The sequence below is a fragment of the Solea solea genome, chromosome 18, assembly GCF_958295425.1.
Source record: "Solea solea chromosome 18, fSolSol10.1, whole genome shotgun sequence".
In the NCBI taxonomy this organism is placed as follows: Eukaryota; Metazoa; Chordata; class Actinopteri; order Pleuronectiformes; family Soleidae; genus Solea; species Solea solea.
Genome location: NC_081151.1, coordinates 5,355,237 through 5,375,385, shown reverse-complemented (window position 1 = coordinate 5,375,385; position 20,149 = coordinate 5,355,237). Strand labels below are relative to the sequence as shown.

The 20,149-nt window shown below is 43.2% G+C and overlaps 1 protein-coding gene across 1 annotated transcript; it reads right to left on the bottom strand.

Moving 5' to 3' along the window:
* Positions 1-11,031: 11,031 nt before the first annotated feature.
* On the bottom strand, positions 11,032-20,140 carry prox2 (prospero homeobox 2). The gene is made up of 5 exons (XM_058615124.1): positions 19,120-20,140; positions 16,457-18,059; positions 14,588-14,695; positions 13,162-13,356; positions 11,032-11,925 (listed from the first exon to the last, which is right to left on the bottom strand). The coding sequence occupies exons 2-5, from the start codon at positions 17,999-18,001 to the stop codon at positions 11,758-11,760; spliced, it is 2,016 nt and encodes a 671-aa protein (XP_058471107.1). The 5' UTR covers positions 18,002-18,059; positions 19,120-20,140; the 3' UTR covers positions 11,032-11,757.
* Between the last annotated feature and the right edge of the window lie 9 nt (positions 20,141-20,149).

Genomic DNA, 20,149 nt, shown 5'->3' with positions numbered 1-20,149 from the left:
ACTAAACGGAGCCGTAAACAGTAAACATCTGTGCTTTATTCTGCTGAAACATGTAGGAAATTGCTGCGGTGCAAAAGGCTCCCATTACGGGAGAAAATGTGGAGTTAATGTGCCGCTAGATCACAATCGCGATTGTGATGACACAAAAGCACAGTGGGTTAATCGCAAGTCACGTCACAGGGAACTCAGTGTAAAAGTTCAGAATTCACTTCCAGAAGAAATCCCTTTTTATTTAACGAGTAATGTAATGTCTTACATCTTATATAATTATTACACTTCCTGAGTAACTGATTATTCCAAACGCGTTTCTTTGGGAGACAATGGGAGAAGATTTGCAGCATGTGATAGAAATAGAGAGTGAACGCTCTCCCAGGTGGCGAGCGAGTGGGCATGGAGCCTCACTGTTGTTTGCGTGCGTCCGAGTCTCTCTCCACTGCTCTGGTAAACACATTACATAGGAACGGAGCCAGTGCGTAAGAGCTGAACAGAGCGTCCCTCTATGTCCCCAGCATGTGTACAGCTTAACACCGGCCAACAGACATTGGCCCTTTCGCCGGAGTAGGGCTTTTTGTGTGTTTAGCATATCAAAGCTGTGAAAATAACCGTGTTTGCGATGCCGCTGCTCTTTCCAGGTGGTCCAGTCATATCTGAGGCCTCAGACCCGGATGACACGGTGCCTGGTGTGTGTTCATCTGGGTAAGGGGAACACCCCTGGCTGGCACCGCAAGTCTGTTCGATTCATGGCAAAAAAGCATAGCAAAGCAAACAAGGAAGGAAAAAAAGAAAAAGAAAAAAAAGCCACATTCAAATGCCTTCAGTGTAACTATGTCCTTGCAATTATCCATTTATAAACTATTCATTTAGTAATCAACCCAGTACATAGTAGAATTTTGGTGAATTATTTAAGATACCTCTTGTTCTTTGCTGATCATTTCTCATCCGTGACTGTCATTAATACTCTTTATTGGAATATTATTCACGTTTAACCCGTTGCTTCATTGCAATCAGCGAGAGCAGAATTATAACACACCTCCTGCAGTTGCTTATGACCTTGTTCCCCGAACGTCTTTGTGAACCTCCACTTGTATATGTATGTACTATAAACATTTCCCCCCTCTTTGAATATATGCAATAATCCTATCTCCAGCCACATGAATACCGGAGCCTCCATATTATTGTAATGCTAACCTCCAGACTGCATGCCTGATAGCCAATACTTTATCACAGCTTTGCCTTTTTTTATGGGTCTGGTGTCTCTTTAAAATGATTGCCCCTGTTTTGATCTGATTAATTTTGTGTGAGCACAAACAATTACTTTTCATCTTTATCTGCCCGAGGAATCACCCCCTTTTATGGGTATCATTTATTACAGGTGGACAGCTACTTGTTTATTAGAATTTCAAGCAGCCCGATCGCAGCCGAGATCTCCCGCGGTCTATATTTACATTTCAACTTCAGCTAAACAGGCATGACAAACACACGCGGCACGGAGGGCCAGCCGTGGCCACGCTTCATTTTCATATTGCCTCTTCCCAAAGCCAGACGGACGGCACTTAATGCAAAAGTTCCTGACATGGTGGCAGAAGGTGCTGTGTGAGGGAGAGAGGGAGAGGAGGAGAAGAGAGAGGAGGAGGAGAAGAGAGAGGAACTGAATGAGGTTGTGTGGAGGGGAGGGGGGGGGACTGTTTGTGAGTGAGTATGTATTTGAGCTTTCAGGTGAGTGTCCATCATTCAGGGGAAGAGGATGGGTTCATGGCCTCTGAAATCCATCCATGGCGAGGGGGTCTTCACAGTGAATATAAATATATGTGTGTGTGTGTGTGTGTGTGTGTGTGTGTGCCACGGCCAGGGCCACTCTTGACAAGCCAACAGCTGTTAATTATGAATTGGCCTGCAGAGAGGGAGACAGGCTGGTGAATATGCAGAGCCGGAGGAGCGCGAAAGAGCCCGTGCAACACCAAGTGTCAGACCCCCACTGCACCCAGAGTGGCAGGGTTTGACCTGCGTGTCAATCACTAGCAACAGAAAGGGGAATTATTTGGAATGGGCCCAAAACTCTGCAGTTTGACTCACAGTGAAATGAAAAGTTCTTATTTTCACAGTAGCACAAGAAAGTGAAGTATCTTAATCTTACTCAAAATGGACGACTTTTAATTTAGTGCAGTTTTCATTTGGACTTTCATTTGGATTTTCAGTATCATGTTAACATGCAGTGTTAAAGCTGCACGACGTTATCATGCACTTCCTGAGCAGCCATGTTCCCTGTACTCGTTTATTATTCAAGTCTTTTTACTTTAATAGAACATTTTTAGAGGAAACAATCTAATGAAGCAAATAAATTAATCTAATCTTGACCCTTAGTGCTCACATGGCACAGATTTGTGCTGCAGTTGCATGCATGGCAATTTGCCGTGGGAATAATACACAACTCCTTATATGGACATCCGGGGCGGGGGGTGTTTACAAGTCACATAATCTTATTCAGGCATAAATATAGGCCGCTTTTCTTTTCTTTTTGTCCATAAAAATGAGACAAGTGAACTTTGAAATGTGACGTATTTCCAAATTCACAAATTCAGTACTTTTTGCACCATAGTTGGTGAAAAAGAAATGTTTTTTTTCATCAGATTGCCTAAAAAAAAAGGATATAAGTCACTCTATATTGCACATATTCTTATACACTCTGTATATACTGTACATTTTAACATGGTAATGGAAAAAAGCAGCTATAATGCTCTGTGTTCTAAGGGTTCATTTAAGCGTAGGGTCAGGGTTTGTGCGTAGAACTAAACAATAAAACTAGTTTTAAAACATTTAAAGTGAAGGAGACATGTAGCATACATCAGGCTACAACCGGACAGATCACAAACATTTTTAAATCCTACTCTGACATGAATAGAGATGTGGATTAAAGGAAACACGAGGAGGGCTTCTCAGAGAGGCCCCGGAAAATCTTCTATGTCTCCCTCTGGTCACGATGGGGAGAATCCCCGTGTGTACACAGCAGCCAGTCACAGTAGGACCACACTTAACAGGGCCTGTGCCTTTAATGACAGGAATATCTCCAGGAATTCTAATTAATTCTCCACTCTGAAGCTGAATCTGCGTTAATTTCCCCCCTCAAGGACTTTTATAAATTTCATCATTAATAAAATCAGACATTCAATTAGTCCCAAAATCCGAATTGCTGACTGTTTCTGAACAGTTCGGGTCTGATTTTTCCCCTTCTTTATTAGGTTGGAGGAGGGGGGGGGAAGTTAAAACTAATTTCATTAATCTAATCGTCATAACTTTGAAACCATCTCTTAATTAGTTCAAATTAATATGATTAATCACAATAATGACAAAAAACGCGTTCAATTACAGCTTTTCAATGGCAAGTGGATGTGTTGGGGGTGATAGGGGCATAAAGGATGAGGGTGGGAGGCAGAGCTGGCTGCGGGAGACGGGATTGGTTGTGATTATTCCAATGACTGACAGGTTATCAATCATGCCACATGTTTAATAAAGGCTCCCGGAACTCCAGTGGAATGGCCGCGGCTCGGTTGTCTTCGTTCTTGTTTTGTTTCTTCAAAATCCTCTGGAAGTCGCCCCTGTTCCTCCATGAAATATGAGCCCTCCTGTGAATGACTGGAGCAGCACATTTTAATGAAGAGAGTGAAAACAAAAATGGACTCATCCATATGTAAATAAGATGATGGCAGTGCATACGCTCAACTCAACGCTGCCCCATCATTGTTGAAAATTGCATACGTTTATGCGCTGGAAATGATACCGCTTTATTTTCATTTTGTTGAGCCGAGCCGCAGATGAGCGTGTCTCACCCACCTCTCGGGTTCTCTCTCTCTCTCTCTCTCTCTCGCTGCAGACATATGGATCTGAGAGACGCCTGCTGCTTTGCTTTCAATCAGGGCCACTGATCTAACAAAGCAGGAAAGCAGCGGCATGTCACCATTTGTCACATGCCACCAGGGCACAAGCTGAGCAGCAGGTACACCCTCGGGTATGTTAGGCCACAGGGCCGTGCCGCAGCTGCCAGTCCCAGGCAGGTTCTCTCTCGTCTCATGCTGTCCCCCCCTGGGACTATAGACACCCAAATGTCCCCAGTCGGTTTCTGGGGGAAATTTGACCTGCGATCCACCCATCTGGAGAGAGAAGAGAGCACTGACATGGCTGCTTAGCCTCCATCACCCTGAGGAAGCAGTCAGATGATCAGTAGGTCCATCTGGGGATAGAGATCCCCTCTGAAGACTTCACTTCACCTCTCTTTGCAATTCATTATCTGGTGTAGTTGATCTACTTCAGACACTTTTTTGCAAAGATACGTCCTCAGTCCTGTGGTTTGGCACAGAGCAGGGGGATTCACCTGCCACTGCAGTTCAAGTCAACCGATGTAGGAAGGGAATCAAAGACACTAAAAGGTATCATCTCTCTGCAGTTGTGATCTTAAAAGTTCAAAAACACTAGCTGCTGGAACCTAAAACGGGCATGAGCTGCAGCTTCTGCAGCGAGACGCAACTGTGAGGAGGACATGTCTTCTCGTGCTGCGGCCTGTGTGACACATACAGTACAGTCTGTACAGCATTCACAGTGAGGACACTCATAGACATGAACCCTAACCTTAACCCTTCTGTGACCACGCTTTGTCTGTGATATCTAGAAGATTCAAAAACTATGCACTGGCGACCCTCACGTGGAGGATGAAGCTGTAGAAGATGGATGGATACCGGAAAGCAGAGAAACAGCAGCAGAACGACCGTCCAATCACAGACGAGGTTCACACCAGCTTCTCAATGCCATCATTCATGAACAGTTGAGTAACTGCCAGATATGGAAAGTGAAAGTTATCTTGGGAAAAACGTTTTTTTATAATTATTCTACAGCCATAAAACCAAAATAAATCCAGGCAGGCCTGAATATCATGATGCGAGGGTTAACCATCATAACTAAAAGCTGAACCCTAAGTTCTCACCCTGATGCTAAAATCAAGTCTTAACCCTCAAAAAGCCATGTGAGGACCAGCCAAAATATGAAATTGTTCTGTTTCCTGTTTTATTTTGAAATAATCCCCATTGCCTCTCGTTTTGGTGTCTGCTTCCTGTAGAGTTTCCCTCCTCTGATTGCCTGCCCCGCCCTGATGTGTTTCACCTGTTCATCATTTGCCCTGCACCTGTGTATTTAGCCTGCATGTTTCCTGTGTCTGCTGACCAGTAAGTGTCCTTGTCTTTGTTTAAGAGCAGTCACCTTTTGACCTCTATCTTTGTATCTTTTGTTGCCTTGTGCTTTTTTTGTCTTACTTTACCATTACGCTTCCACCTTCCCTCCATCAGCTGTGGAAAAATATAAAACTCTGTGGGAACGTCACATGAAAACACAACACAGGAAGTTGTTTATAGTTTTTTTTACACAGCGTACGGCACAGATACATATGTCTCTGTGACCGCGCTTATCACGCCGCTCAAGCACTCCATCCCGTTACCCGATGGTTATATCTCACACGGGGCCGGATCCGTGTCCGATGCGTATCTCGGCTGACAGCACAGTTGAAAGCCAGCAGCGTGACAGACAGACAGACAGACAGACAGACACGCTCTAACGTGTACATTGTATAGTCAAGTGTGCGTGTAACCCCTCGTGCGCTGCAGATCTTAACTTCCTGCGTTTTACACGTGGCACTGTTTGTTGACCCTGATGATTAGAGGCTATTGGGAGTGACAGAGAAACCAGACAGTGAGTGGAGCCATACTTTTGAGGATGCTGTGACCACATGGGGCAACATATGGAGCCATTTCCTGCTCCCTCCCTCCGTCCCTCCATCCCTCCCTCCCTCTCTCTCTCCAGGACTTTTTAGACATGTCAGTTGGGCCCTAATCATGCATTTTTCTGCATGAGTTGAGATCTAGAGTGTCTGTGCCGAGCTGGCTTCTGTGCCCTGCGGTTCTCCACGAGTGCAGTCAATCAATAGTGCCCAGCTTCACTGTGCTCATGACTTGACAAACACACACACACAGAAAGAGATTGAGAGACAAGGACAGACACACACACACACAAAGAGTTTTACTTTACTTTACCATTTAAAGGTCTGTGCTTATTCTGTCCATTATTCAGGCCAGTGCTTATGCTTTAGACCATTTCCTTATTGTCGTCGTGCTTTTTAATTAGAGGAGAGTGGGAATGGGGTAGATGGGGGGGGCTATACCTCAATAGTTCAGCCTTCCAGAGACTCGGGGACAAAAGAGGCATTTTTCAAGGTCTAAACCCACCCTCCCCTCATACGCTCTGCCATCTCTCAGTCCCCGGCCGCCCTTGCACAGCCTTCCATGTGCATAAAGTTGAAATAAACTGCAGTCTATATTTTCATTGGGGAAAGTGAACCCAATTTACACGCTGCTCCGTTGGAGATGAGCACTCTAGCGTACCCTAGCTGGTAATCTCGCCCAGATTCCCCCTTTGTGTCCTGCATTATTGTTGAAATAAATAACCTTTCACTGCAATCATTGTGGGGATCTTCACTTAAATTATCGCCCCGCAGATAGCTCACTCATGATCTGCTTCTATATCCATTAACTATCCCGCGAAAGTGATTTATTGGTTGAAGGGTAAGGAAAGAGGGAACAAGGAGGAGAGCGAGGGAGTCCGCGTGGTGGGTTTGGTTAGACAATATTGCCCTCTACTGTTAAGTGAATGGATTACCTGCAGAGTGGAGGATCTGGTGCTGATGATCTCGATGAATCTGTATGTCTTCAAGCCTGGACCAGTTCATCTTCGATTACAGTCACATATAACGTAAAGTAAAACTAAAAAAAAGAAGAGATTTGAAGCCTCTTCAAACAACACAAAGTTGAATTAAAGCATCAGAAATGCTACTGCACAAGCTGCCAAACAACACAGCTCAGATGGAAGGATGGACCTGGACGTGATGCCCTCTCTTAGCAGCAATCCAAACCAGGGCTCCAGTAACAACCCCCCCCCCAAACCCCCCTTCATTTCATCCCCTCCTCTGCAGTCCCTCCTTCCCCACACTCCTGTGATGTGTCGTTACACGCTCGGCTGGCTCCTCTTCCATGACAGACTGTTACTTCCTGGAGCGGAAACGCATTTGATTGTTAACATCTGGGCCATTACAATTGCAAACTAGGGCTCTGTACATCAATCAGGAAGTGATTTCAAAACAAAGAGACCGTCCTCCAATCAATCTATTGGGAAGCGGGGGCATTACATGCTCCTGTAATCCCGGCTAATTAGCGGGATAATGGGAATGAGATTTATGAATCTGCTGAGGAGAGTGGAGGTGCGAGGGCACACTCAAATTAGCAGGGACGCGCGCCAGCCCCGGCTGCAATAAGGAGGATGTGCTGTTGATTTTTATCAACTTCTTGCTGCCAGGGCCACCTTTTGGCTGAATGTCACTGTGGAAGCAGCATCACATCACATCACATCACACGGTGCGTGCGGAAGAGCTTTATCAACCAGTGCAACAGTGAACTTTGTGTCCACCAGGGGAGCATTTCTACTCTGTCAGCACTTTAAATAAACATATGAAACAGGGGCGGCAGACTCGTTTTAGTTCCGGGGGTCACGTGCGACGTAATTTGATCTCAAAGTGGGCCGGAACGGTGAAATAACAGCCTAAGATAAGAGCAAAAATAAGAGCAATTTCAACACTATTATGCTAAAATGTATACATTTACAACGTGTGCAGAACAACTTACGGATCAAGGCACAAAACATTTAGTCACAGTTATTTCAAACTGACAAATAGTATTTAAGTTTTTTACAAATTCATCCTGCTGGGTCACATTGGACCCTCGCATGGGCCACGTTCTGGCCCGCGCGCCGTATGTTTGACACCCCTGGAGAAATATGCCGCACAGATATTGTCCACAGTTTATACTGTTCATATGTTAAAGGAGACATATAGAAACGTGTGCATGCAAACGGTCATTTTTTTGGAATAATAACAATAAGAATAATAATGAATTTTAGTTATAAGCGCCTTTTCAACACTCGAGGACACTTTACAAAGCAGACGAACCACAATCATGGTCATTTTCTTGTGTATGTATGTATGGAAAATGTGTACATGTGAAGAAGATGCAGCATCCTGGTGGTGTCATGCTGCACAGAGAAGTCAAACATCGGATTATTATATTATGTCTACACCCCAGAGAAAGAATATAACAAGGACATGCACTTCCAGTAAAAAAAAACATCGCTGGATCAACAAAGTCTTTATCGCAGTGAAAGAAGGAGAAGATCTGCACGTCCTAAAGCTCCCATTTAAAGGATCTTTATTGTCAGTGACTTTTTTGGAGCTTTTTTGAGGCGTGTGGCTCATCCCCGGCTTTTTTTTGTGTATCTTATGGAGTAAACTCCATAAGATACACATCACACATCAGGAGTGGAATAAAACAGGATCTCTCTGTAAATGAGTGAAGGAAAGAGATGAGCATGTGTGTGTGTGTGTGTGCGACACATGTATCCCTGAAGGTGGCTGCCTCGATGCCACCCTGAAGCCTTCTCCTCCCCAGCGGCCCCAGCCCTGACCTTGCCCGGCGGCGGCGGGGGGGGGGGGGGGGGGGGCGACAGGGGGACGGGGGGGACATCTTCTATTAAAGCAGCGCATTGTGATAAGGCCATTCCTTTTCCTTCAGCATCCCTTTAATGTCATCCCTGAAATATGAAGTCATTAAGCGATATTAAAACAGTGCTGACAAACTAATTAACAGAAGACATTATACGGGATGGGCTCGATTAATCCGCTTTAATTGCTCTTTTAAATGGGGGCTCCAATTAAAATTAATAAAGATTTACTGGTGATCGCACCAAACTACACTAAGAAGTGGCTGTCTGAAGGGCAGCCTAAAGTCAGCGGCCTCCGTTCTCAAGTTGCACTTCCTTGTGCTCCCCGTGCCCTCGCAGAGTAATAAGCCTCATGTGTCTCTGAGCGGGAGATTAAAGCGGAGAGAGAGTCTCTGTCTCAGTGTCCCACAGCTTCTTCTGGCTGCAGCTCGGGGGACTTCTGATCCTCCCTTTTGTCTTTCCGGGATCATGCTCGCGAGACAGTGGAGACTCCATTTTTTTTTTTTTTTTTTTTTTTATTTACTTTCATTAATATTAAAGCGCACACGCGCTGACTCTGTGACTCTGTTTTTCCCCCAGTGCACAAATAAAACAAAAACCATAATCATAATGGGATTGGACCGTGTCCACTTCTCTGGAGTGTTTGCTGTGTGAAAAAAAAAAACAGCGACAACTGCGCCCTCGTGTGGAGACTTTGAGTCACAACACGATCTGCTGCCATACATTTAATGGCTGTGATTTACAGTGTGTGTCTTTAATAAGACATAATAATAATAATATTATTATTTAAAAAAAAAAAAACACTGGTTATTAGCTAAAATGTAATAATAAATCACTTTACAAACACAAAGAATATAAAACAGAGATGAATCTGAAAAGTGAACAGTGTGTGTTGCAGTAGAGCTTCACTAGATGATGCTGTTACTCTTCTCTGTGATCACATTCATGTCCAAAGTTATTTTGCCCTCTATTTACTTAGCTCTTTATGTGTTAGGTTGATCAACATAATGTATAAAAGTGGAGTTTTTAAGTGGTCAAACAACAACTTTATTTATTATTTCCGTGTTTTGTTCTTATCACACCCTGCTTGCCTTTTACCTTTCATTTCATATTCTTTTTTCTTTTTTTCTAATTTCCCCCCACACACGTCGCACGGTTTAAGTTGGAGGCCTCGTCAGCCAGAGGCGGTCGAAACAAACTGAAGGTATTTTTCTTTGTTGTCTTTCATTATATTCGAGGTGAACCAAAGAAATGTCACAACAAATTAATTTGAGCGCAAGCACTTTGGTTCAATCCAGAGGCATTTTAATTGAGTCGAGAATGTAAATCAATTTACCGAAGGAGACGACTGATCTAATTGAAAGGAAATGTCTATTAAAAGATTAGTGCGCGGGGTTTATTGTCTACAGTCTTTGTCATCAGCAAATCCAACTAATGTTTTAATTTCCTTAATGTTATCATTTCTGATGTAATTGGTGCTTGGATGCCTAACAGGTTTTCCAATTAAATATTTGGTTGTGGGCACTGACGACGTCATCTAATGTAGTGACTTTAAAGACCATTGCGGATATTTTTGTAGGAGTTTCAGAAATAAAAGCACCTCTACATCTATATATATGTATATGAAATAACCATATTCATTAATATACCACGGACAACAGTGGACTTGCTTTGATTTGCCTGGTTTATATTAAGCCCCCGGGCCATGAAAAGGCTTTCATTTGTGATTTTCTCTCTCTCTGACATCACCAAACTTGTTGGTGTGATAGTGATTGGCGCGCTGTGAGCGGGTGCCTGGAAGAAAGAGAGCCAGTGGGTTTGTGGAATTTTGCACTGGTGGCAAAACACGATGATATGAGGTCACCTCAGGCATTAGTCACTGAGCGGGCATGCTTTTGTGGCTGTTTTTAAGACATGACAGTTGTCACACACACTGAATGCGGGCCTTAGAAAAGTTGACTTGAATTGGTTTTGGGCGAACAATGAGGACGGCATAGTTTGGGGGTCGGGGGGTGGGGGGGGGTGGACATTTAACAGCTGGCTGCTGGACATGGATTAGAGGCACCTTAGGTGCTCAGCATGCTGGGATGTGTCACTTTGACTGGAGAGCAAGTCATTTCCAGGCAGAAATAAAGCATTTACCTGGCACGTGATTGTATTGTATTGTATTGTATTGTATTGTAGAGGGAAGCCATCTTTAACTCTTAGAACACAGAGCATTTTGGCTGCTTTTTTCTATGTTTACCATGTTTAAACATACAGTATATACAGAGGCTATAAGAATGTGCAATATAGAGCGACTTGTATCCTTTTGTTTGCAGCACAACCTCTGCAATCTGAACACACCTGAGCAAAAAGTACTCAAAATGCTTAAAAAAGGATTGAATTTGGGAGATTTGGCTCGTTTTTATGAACAAAAAGAAAAGAAAAAAAACGCTTCTGCACAATTATTGCTACTCTTTATCACTGCTAAAAATGTGACATAAAATGAATCATAACTTTGACTCGACAACACATAAGAAGACGAAAATAAACACATTTTTTAAAGCCTGAATATGTGACCTGTAAACACACACGCCCCCCGGGATGTCCATATAAGGAGTTGTGTGTTATTCCCACATCACATGACCATGGGTGCACCAAGGGGTAATGTCAGTGAGAATGAATGAATGTTCTTTTCATGACTTTTATATACATTATCATCACATGCATATGCAGTCAAGCTCGTAGTTTACAACAAATGTATAGAACACAATATAACGTACAACAGCGATGCTTGTACAGTTAAACAGCTATAAAAAAACCTGCTAACTAATATTGAAAATAAGTAAATAAGTAAATAAGGCTACGCTCTAAAAGATCACGTCTTTGTAAACATTTTTACACACCCACAAACTCTCTAAATGTGTTGAGGAAAACACTAAACAACAGAATAAACCTCAAAAGCATTATTTTGTATAATCAATAGTTTCTATTTGAAAGTAGAAGACAATATTTCAAAATGGCAAACGCTTCTTTGTTCTGTTTCTTCTTCTTTTTTTTATACAGATTTACAAGATCGTGATTAAGCCGACTTTTCACCTCGTTAAAAATCCACTACAACAAATGATGAAAAAAAAATAATAATAACACTGCGTCAGCTGACTAACTTCACTCCTTCCACTGCACTCACGCTTATAAATAGGAGGATGTCTTGAACTCTTCTGGGACGTCGCTGTCAAGTTTACAGATCACCTTGTAAATGGCCTTTTTCCAAGAGGTGTCTGAATCTTTGGCGGCAGAAATGGCGTTGTAGAACTCGTGCAGGGTGATTTCAGAAACCTCCAAGAATCTGTCGGGAACCTGGGAAGAAGAAAAAAAAGCGGAACAGAGATCCGTAAGTGAAGACAATCGAGTTAGAACTCCTATTCTATTAGAAGAAATAATAAATAAATGATGTCGCACTTTTCCCAGACACACTGAAGCCTCTCTTCAGCTGTCTCCGAGTGAGAAGTATATGAAACGAAGAACCTGTACAGCGTAATTCTTCAAACGCTCAAAAGCGATGAAAGGGAGCTCATCTCTTTGTTCTCCGCGCACATACAGTACAATAAATATGATACCGAGATCATTAAGTTTCAATTACAGGCTCTCTTTGATTAGCCAGTCTTGTTTTCTTGAACTCAAACTGACTCGCGGCGAGTTTCACTCCCAGCTGGGATTCTGTCAAACACCATGATGGATCCACCAGAAATCTGAGGGTCGACGATAAAGTACGGAAGCACTTGACTGATTAAAACTCAGAAATAGCTGCAAATAGGGATCGTTGTGGTGAATGCTTTGGAAAAAAAAAAATCAGGGATGCTGGGAGAAAACCACGCTGGCCCGCGGCCCCTTGTTTCCCATCTACTGACCGGTTAGCACCACAGTTGTTGGCATAGCTTATTTTTCTTTCCCCCTCTCATCTCCCGACACAAAAGCCTCCCTGGGAAAGGAATGTCTTGGTCCCAAGGTAAAGAAAACTTGTCGCGTCCCTTTCCCACCAAACGGCCTCCATCTCGCTGCTCGTGAATCCGCAAGCGTCTTTCTCAGCATTCCGCATCAGTAGCAATCTCAGCCTCGCTCAGGCGTGCCGGTCCTCTAATCCCGAGTTGTTTTAGCGGGGTTTTGCAGCTTCCTCTTCCCACAGTTTGATAAAGCGTCACTCTGGGGTTTAGATAATGTGCCGGCCTGCAGCCACAGGTGCACAGTGTGACACTGCAGGTCAGCACACGGGCATACGTGACATACACGTACCGTGACATGATGAACGTAGTAGACGACCATTGGGGAATATTTGGAGGACAAGATCACACTTGTTTCTGTCTAATAATAGAAAGAGGGGCAAACTGTCTGGTTATTTAGGCGTCGCCATATCTTAACGACTGCTAACGAAGGGTGAAGAGGGAATTATACCTTTAGACAGTTTTGTTGACTTTGGACAGAGCCCAGCAACTCTACCATTGTTTGTAGTCTGGATTATGGAGCCATATTCTATTCGTCAGAGTCAAACTAATCTGAATATCTCCAAAGAAAAAAAGAATACAAAGTGCAACTTACGTGGAAGTCATTGGCCTTGTTGTAGTGCATGTTCAGAGCGCGGAAGAGCTCCGAGTCTCTGCTCACCGTGATGTCCTTGGCGTCGCCGACGCCGTCGACAATGGCCTGGCGCGCAAACTTCTCCATCTGGATGTAGTAGAATTCCCTGAAGTTGCTGAACCACTTGATCAGCTGGGAGGTGATGCAGCGGTTGAACTGAGAATGGAGAGAAGATTTTTGATGAAAAAAACTGCTCATTTGGGAACTAAAGCAGTGCACGGCAAATCTCCCGCAAATGTGGGGAAAACAACTGTGCAAGTATACGATTACAGAGATGTTGTACATCTGCCTGTTATTTGAGTAAAACAACGGCCAACATTTCAGTGCCTCCACTGAATACTTGAAGGGACAAATTGCTCTGATCCTTTCCCACCGATATCCCAGGCGACCAAACATCTGTCAGGACTCTGTGTTTTTAATCTCAGTCTTGACATTAGTCTTGTTATTCTATCTCATCATCCAGAAAGTCGGAAAAAGAGAAAATGCCTAAGGGCTGGGCAGGCATCAAAGACACTCCTTCTCTCTGGTGTGGCGGGTGAGAAAGCAGCGGCACAACGACAGAAGGAAGCTTCCCACTCATTGACTCGGGATGATAGGATGGAATCAGACACTGGGATTAGGGCGCTCTTTTGTTCACTGCCACTTCCCACCACAGGATTTTAGGCAAGGAGGAGACATTCGCAGGGCTGCAGCCGCAGCATTCTCCCCCCTGACCCCAGAGGTCAGGGCAGACTGAGAGGCAGGGCCCCCACCACGAACTGGCTCAGAGATCCAGGAGACAAGATAGGAGAGGAGAGGGAAGAGAAAGCCAAAAAAAAGAGGTGTTTTTAGAGACAGAGGAGGTGATGCGATGTGAGAGGTTGTGATAGAAATAATTTTTTTTTAAAAAGGAAAAAGAATAAAGAGGGGAGGAAGAGGATGAACTAGAGGGTCTAACAACAGGATGCAGATAAGAAGACAAAAAGAGGAGACAGAAGAGGAGGCATGACACGAGGCCGAGGCCAAAACACACAGGATGTTGTGTTTAGGGCCAGTTCACCGCCGCACAAGTCTCTAATACCAACTCTCTGTTGACACTCAATAGCAATGCCTTCCCTACAGAGTCCTTTTGTCACTCCATTTGCTGACTGGAGTGGCTTTTTTTAAAAGAGAGAATGCCCCCGGTATCTCCCTCTGCCCCCAGGACATGCGGACAGCTCAGCTCGGCTTTGTTGTCTAAACCCTCTGGGTTTTTGTTTCTCTCCTCCGACACACTGCTGATTTTTTTCTGTCCCAAACACACACAGACAAGTAGATACTGGAGGGGGGGGGGGGCTTAACACGGGACAAATACAATACAATCTGCTGGTTGTTTTGTTTTTATGATGTTAAAGAAAAAAAACATTACCTTGACATCAGGGAAGAAGGTTTTCAGCACATTGGAGCTGGGGTAACGCGTGTAGAAGAACATGAGCTTTGCCTTCTTCAGATGGCTCGGGGTGAGGCCCTCCTGGATGTGCATGTTTAGGTTAAGGCGAAAAAAGAAAAGAAAAAAAGACAGCAAAGAACAGCAGACAATTAAATGTAACACACGGCGTTTACACGTCCACGCAAAGTGATAGTGGAGCGGAGTATTGTGTTGCCTCAATCTTCAGCTTAAATTGGATTTCGCTAAAGAACAGCTCTGCATTAACCGGGGAGTCAATAATGACCCTAACATGTGCTTATTGGCAAAACAGAATTACGAATTAGATTAGGGATTTTTAATTAGGGAGCGGAGCACTTCATGCCCGGCGGTTAAGATGGCTTGTTGGAAATGTTTGGGAAATGGGAGCTGATTAAGTTGATTTAGAAACAATATATATTATTTCTTCCGGGAAAAAAAAAAAGCCTATAGGCGTAAATGTATTATATAGTTTCCTTGTTTTAAATTGTGCAAATAATTTAAGTTTCTTCAACATATATATATATACGATACAGAGTCGATTTTCTTTGTGCAAATATTCATAAATTCAAAAGTTGCCCCTCGTGGAGATGTGAAGATGCTCGGGAGCATTTTCCTCTGTAGTCCACCACTACGCCTTAGGTCATAATATTTCCTTATCAGGTCACCACACCATATATTTATTGGGGAACACTACCTTTGAAATGAGGGGAGAGGGAATGAAAGATTGATGTGGTATTGTTCAAAGAGCACAGCAGAGCTCTTTGCACTGTAAAGATAAAGCAAATCCGGAGCGGCGTCCACACATTATTCCTCTCTAATGCCTCACAACAAGAAGACAAAGTGAAATTGATTGAAGGGGGTTATTTTTCTTTTATAATGAGACGTGAGTGAGGAAATGATCAATTTACATGTGTGACGTAAATCACACTGACCATCGATTGTGAGCAAAAACAGATTTCTTTTGCACAAACAAAGGTCTTGTGAGTGTTTTTCCTTGAGTTACTGTGAGGTAAAAAAAATAAATAAAATATAATACCGTGTTATCATGCACTCAATTTTAATCGTGTACTTTCTGACAAAAGGTACCCAACAACAAATGCTCAAGACAAGCGCTCAAGTGTTATGGCTGGTGAGCACTTGTGTTTTTCCGCCAGCACTCAGATGTGACCTTTCAGATGCACCCCTATCACTCTGATGATGGAGAAATAGATCCTGCACCTTTTCAAGTCTGAAAAAATGACGCTTCCTGGAACAGAAACCAGTGCTTTCTCTGCCTTTGAAAAATTGGCTTTTGTTCCTGGCAATTCTTATCAAAGCCTTGTATTCCTTTTTATTTGTCTTTTTCCAGACTTAAAGTCATTACTCTGCTCAGATTAAAGAAGATGCTGTAATTTTCGATGGGGTTCCCGAGATCAAAGAAAAAATTCTCCTTGAAGTTTGTTAGTGGAACTGCCCGCGCTGCAATGAACCTCGGCCAGCTATTGTTCAAACCGAAGAGCTTGGATGAAATAAAAGATAAATACAGTGTATCCTTACACATATTCTAATATTTGTATCTGCTTCTAATTTGTACTTTAGTGTATTGTATTGTTACGTTGTACGTGAACGACACTCATGGGTCTCAGTGACATAAAGGTTGAATTAGTTTTTTTTAATGTGATGCTTTCAATGAGGGTTTTCACTTTCACCTCAGCCTGCATGGGGGAATCGAATTATTGGATGGTAACAATGTGTGTGTTTGAGTGTGGGTTGTTGTGTCTGTTTTCAAATAAAGAAAAGGCAAAAAAGCAGGGCACACTTGCTCATATCATTCGAGTGCAAAAAGGATATGTTGAGAGACATGTAGGGGTTTCGCTCGGCCATGCTCTGCAGGTCGCCACACTCCATCTTGACGTGGGGGAGACACAGACCGTCGACCGACACTCCACCCAGGGCCGACGGACGAGCGTGGTGGCCGAGGTGACTCGCTGTCACCTTGGACCGCATGGCGATGGCGTCCCACGGCAGGTCCACCGAGTCTGGGGAGGTCCTGCCCATCGATGGGGGCATGCAAGGGAGGCCAAAGCTGGGATGGGGCCCATACTTGAGAAGGTGCTCTAGGATCTGGTTGTCATGCAGCGGGGCACTGTAATTGAACTGAAATGGCGTCTGATGCACGGGGTAGGGCCTCTTCACCGTCGGGGTGACAGAGCTCATGGGGGTCACTGCCGGCTTGCGGACCACCAGTGACAGAGCCTCTGTCTGGTCCTGTGGGCTTTGAGCTGACAAGCCTTCATAGTACTCCAGAGAGCGGGGTTTGGCTGCCGCCTCCTCACACTGAGGCGGTTCCTGTGTGACGCCGGCCTGCTGGCTCTTCCTGTCTGCGCCCACGCTCATCTGCAGCTCTGGGGACGAGCACATGCGTGGCTGAGGGGACTTGTCCAGCCCTGTGGAGGACACCTTCTTGAACACCCTGTCCACACACTCGTTCACAGCCGTGGAGAGCTCCTGCTTGAGGGCCTCCTGTAGGTTCTGACTTTCTCTTTGGTGAACCAGATAACCCACAACCTTTATTCTGTCCTTACAGTCTGCAGTCACCCTGCTGTTCTTCCTCTCAAAATCATCTTCGACACTGGCGTAGCGTGACCCTGGGCTTTCTGCCAGGGAGTCACGCTCGCCAGTGATCTCCGCCTCGTCTCTGTCGTCGTGCTCGACATTGTCCTGGTTGTAAACTTGAAGGAACTTCTCCTGAAGCTGACGCAGCAGCATTTGCATGCTGTGGAGCTGCTCTTTCAACTTGTGACACTCCTCGTCCTTGGCGTGACAGACATCACCGTTGCTGCTGCTGCCAGCTCTTCTGCTCAGCGGTCCTCCAACACTGTTCTCCTGATGCTGAGGCAGCCTCTGTTTGCGCTTGTTCTCCCTGTAGGCCTCTCTGCTGTCTCTGGCGTCTGTGGTGAACCTCTCACTGTCTCCATGCTGCTTGCTGTTGGGAGAGCCAGCCATGACCCGGATGATGTTTTCCACTCTGGCCCGTTTGGCCTGCAGGTGGTCGGTAAAAGGATGTTCACCATCGAGGCTGGTTCCTGTAGAGATGTGCCCACTGGGCGACGTGGCTTCCACTATGCTGTCCTTTGAGGAGACACTGCTCTGGTCTTCCTGGCCTGAGTCAGCGGCAGTGGAGCTAGTGAGGTAGAAATGGCTTTCGTCTTGTGCCCTCTTGTTGTGAATGGTCTTGCGGAGGAGCTGAGAGATGATGGAGCCACTGGAGTACGAGGCCAGGGGCTCATCGTACATGTTTCTGCGGAAGCAAGGCAACATGGCGCCAGGCTTGTCGTCGTCTATGCAGCCGTCGCTGGAGTTGTGCATGCTCTGGTCAGGAAGACTGAGGTTCATGCTCAGTGGAATTTAAAGCTCCCACGCGATGAGTGAGAGTTCAGTGGAAATGAGAGATCTGAAAACACAAACCAGTTTAAGCTTAATGAACTATGTGTAAAAAAAAAAAAAAAAGACAAGTGTAATGGATTAAAGAAAGCCCTATATTTATTTATATTTAATCCTGTGACGTTGTTGTTTATTGTGTCATTTATATCAGGACATGTTGTTGAACACGGCATCAAATGAACAACATGAGTCTTTACTTTTGGGTGGAGATTTTAAATGGAAAGAAAACATTGAGATAATAAAGACTCATGGGTTCATTCAGCAGCAATTCTGTCATTTTGTTTATAAAACATGAGACTTTTAAATTGAATTGAATTGTATTATATTATTTAGTGTTACTTAAAATGACTACAGAAGCAAATGTAAGGAAATCAAAGGATATGCATTATTTTCAACATCCTCAGCTTGACTAAAAAAATAAATAAAACAAATAAATAAAACCCACATTTAATCTTGAACAATGAGAGTTATATTTCACCCAGGGGTTGCAATAAGGAATAATGTAAAATATAAAAAAACATTTGTTATATGAAAAGTATTTCAACTCATCCACGCAGGGTTCACGCATGAGACACGGCTTCACACATGGTTTCTGTCTTATAATAATGGACTAAAGCTGAATTACCTGATACTGTTCACTTTAAGGTTGTAGTTTGTTTTAGTTAATTAATGTGTAACTGACTTTGGGCAACTTAATACTGTATTTTTGTAAAATTCTCTATCATTAATTTACACAACTTTTTCAACTGTTTCTAATTCTTTTCTATTTTTTTTTGTGGTGGGGAAATATATGTACTTGTCTTCCCTTACAGTTTTAAATGATATAACTATAATTATATATATATGCAATAATATAACAATGTATTTATGGATAAATGGTAAATTAGTCCACACAAGCAAGGAAAAAACACATTAACATTGAAGAGCAACCTTATTTATAATGTATAATTGCTTTTGAATCTTAATTACAGCAGTTGTGTCCCACAAAAATGTTTTCAATTATAACATGTAAGAAAATATCCAGTATATTGTCAGTAAACAGTAGAAAACTCTATTTAAAAAACACTTACCTTGTTTAATCAGGTGAGCAGGAATCAAAGTGTCAAAAACACAAAACTGCTGCAAGGGAAAAATAAAAATAAAAATAAAGTGAAGCGATGAGTTTTCTGAGACAGAGATCTGCTCGCGGATACTTTAAGGTCAGACTCCCACAGCAGCAGAGCTGCAGTCACTTCACTTCACCCACGCTGTACACTGACAGATTCCACGGCGGTGATGGGAGCTTGCTTACCTGTTGCGCTGATGCTGCTGTGTTTAAACTCATAGATGGCCTGCGCACACTGAGAGTTGGGCAATTTGAGTGCAGGAGGAGATGATGTATGAGGGCTGGGGCGTGGCCATGTGAGAGCACGCACAGAGAGATAGATGGTCATGGTCTTAACATCAGCAACACAAATGTCAGGAGGAATTGAGGAAGGTGTGTATGAAAAGGTGCTGCTGTGAGAGTCACTTAATGTTTTTTCAGGGGAGATGGATTAATACAAACGCTCACTGCAACCGGAAGAAATTCATAAATATTCATATTAATCATAATTAATTAAACTATAAATGGGAAAAATACATAGTATCTGCATATAACCCAAAAACATTACCATTCCATTCCCAGATTGATTAAAACTGGTTTATCAGAATGATAAAGCACTTATTGGCACAAGGAGGAAAGAAGTGGATCTGGATTGGAAGTAACTGTGGCTAAAATGTGTTTTAAATAGATAAAATAAATTAATTAAATGTCTTCAGATCAGTTGATGGCCATTGTGTGTACATTTACGCTAATTAATATAATCTAATAATAATAATAATATGTTATTATTATTATTATTATTATCATTATATATAATATATTATTGTTATGATTATTATAATTATTAGTGTGTGCTGTTTTATACATATTCCTTTATTCTAATTCTGTTGTAATGTTTTATATTGTTTATATGTTGTATGCAATATCTTCTCTGCTTTCATCTTAGTATTATTCCATTCTCTTTTATTCTATTCTATATTTTATATCGTTACAAAGGCATATTCTATTTTGACAGC

Excerpts from the sequence above, each read along its gene's own strand:
- prox2 (XM_058615124.1), bottom strand. The coding sequence starts at position 18,001 with ATGAACCTCAGTCTTCCTGACCAGAGCATGCACAACTCCAGCGACGGC. Across the intron at positions 14,696-16,456 it reads ACCCCTACATGTCTCTCAAC|ATCCAGGAGGGCCTCACCCC; the intron begins ATATCCTTTTTG and ends CTAAACATGCAC. Across the intron at positions 11,926-13,161 it reads ACAAGGCCAATGACTTCCAC|GTTCCCGACAGATTCTTGGA; the intron begins GTAAGTTGCACT and ends TCTTCTTCCCAG.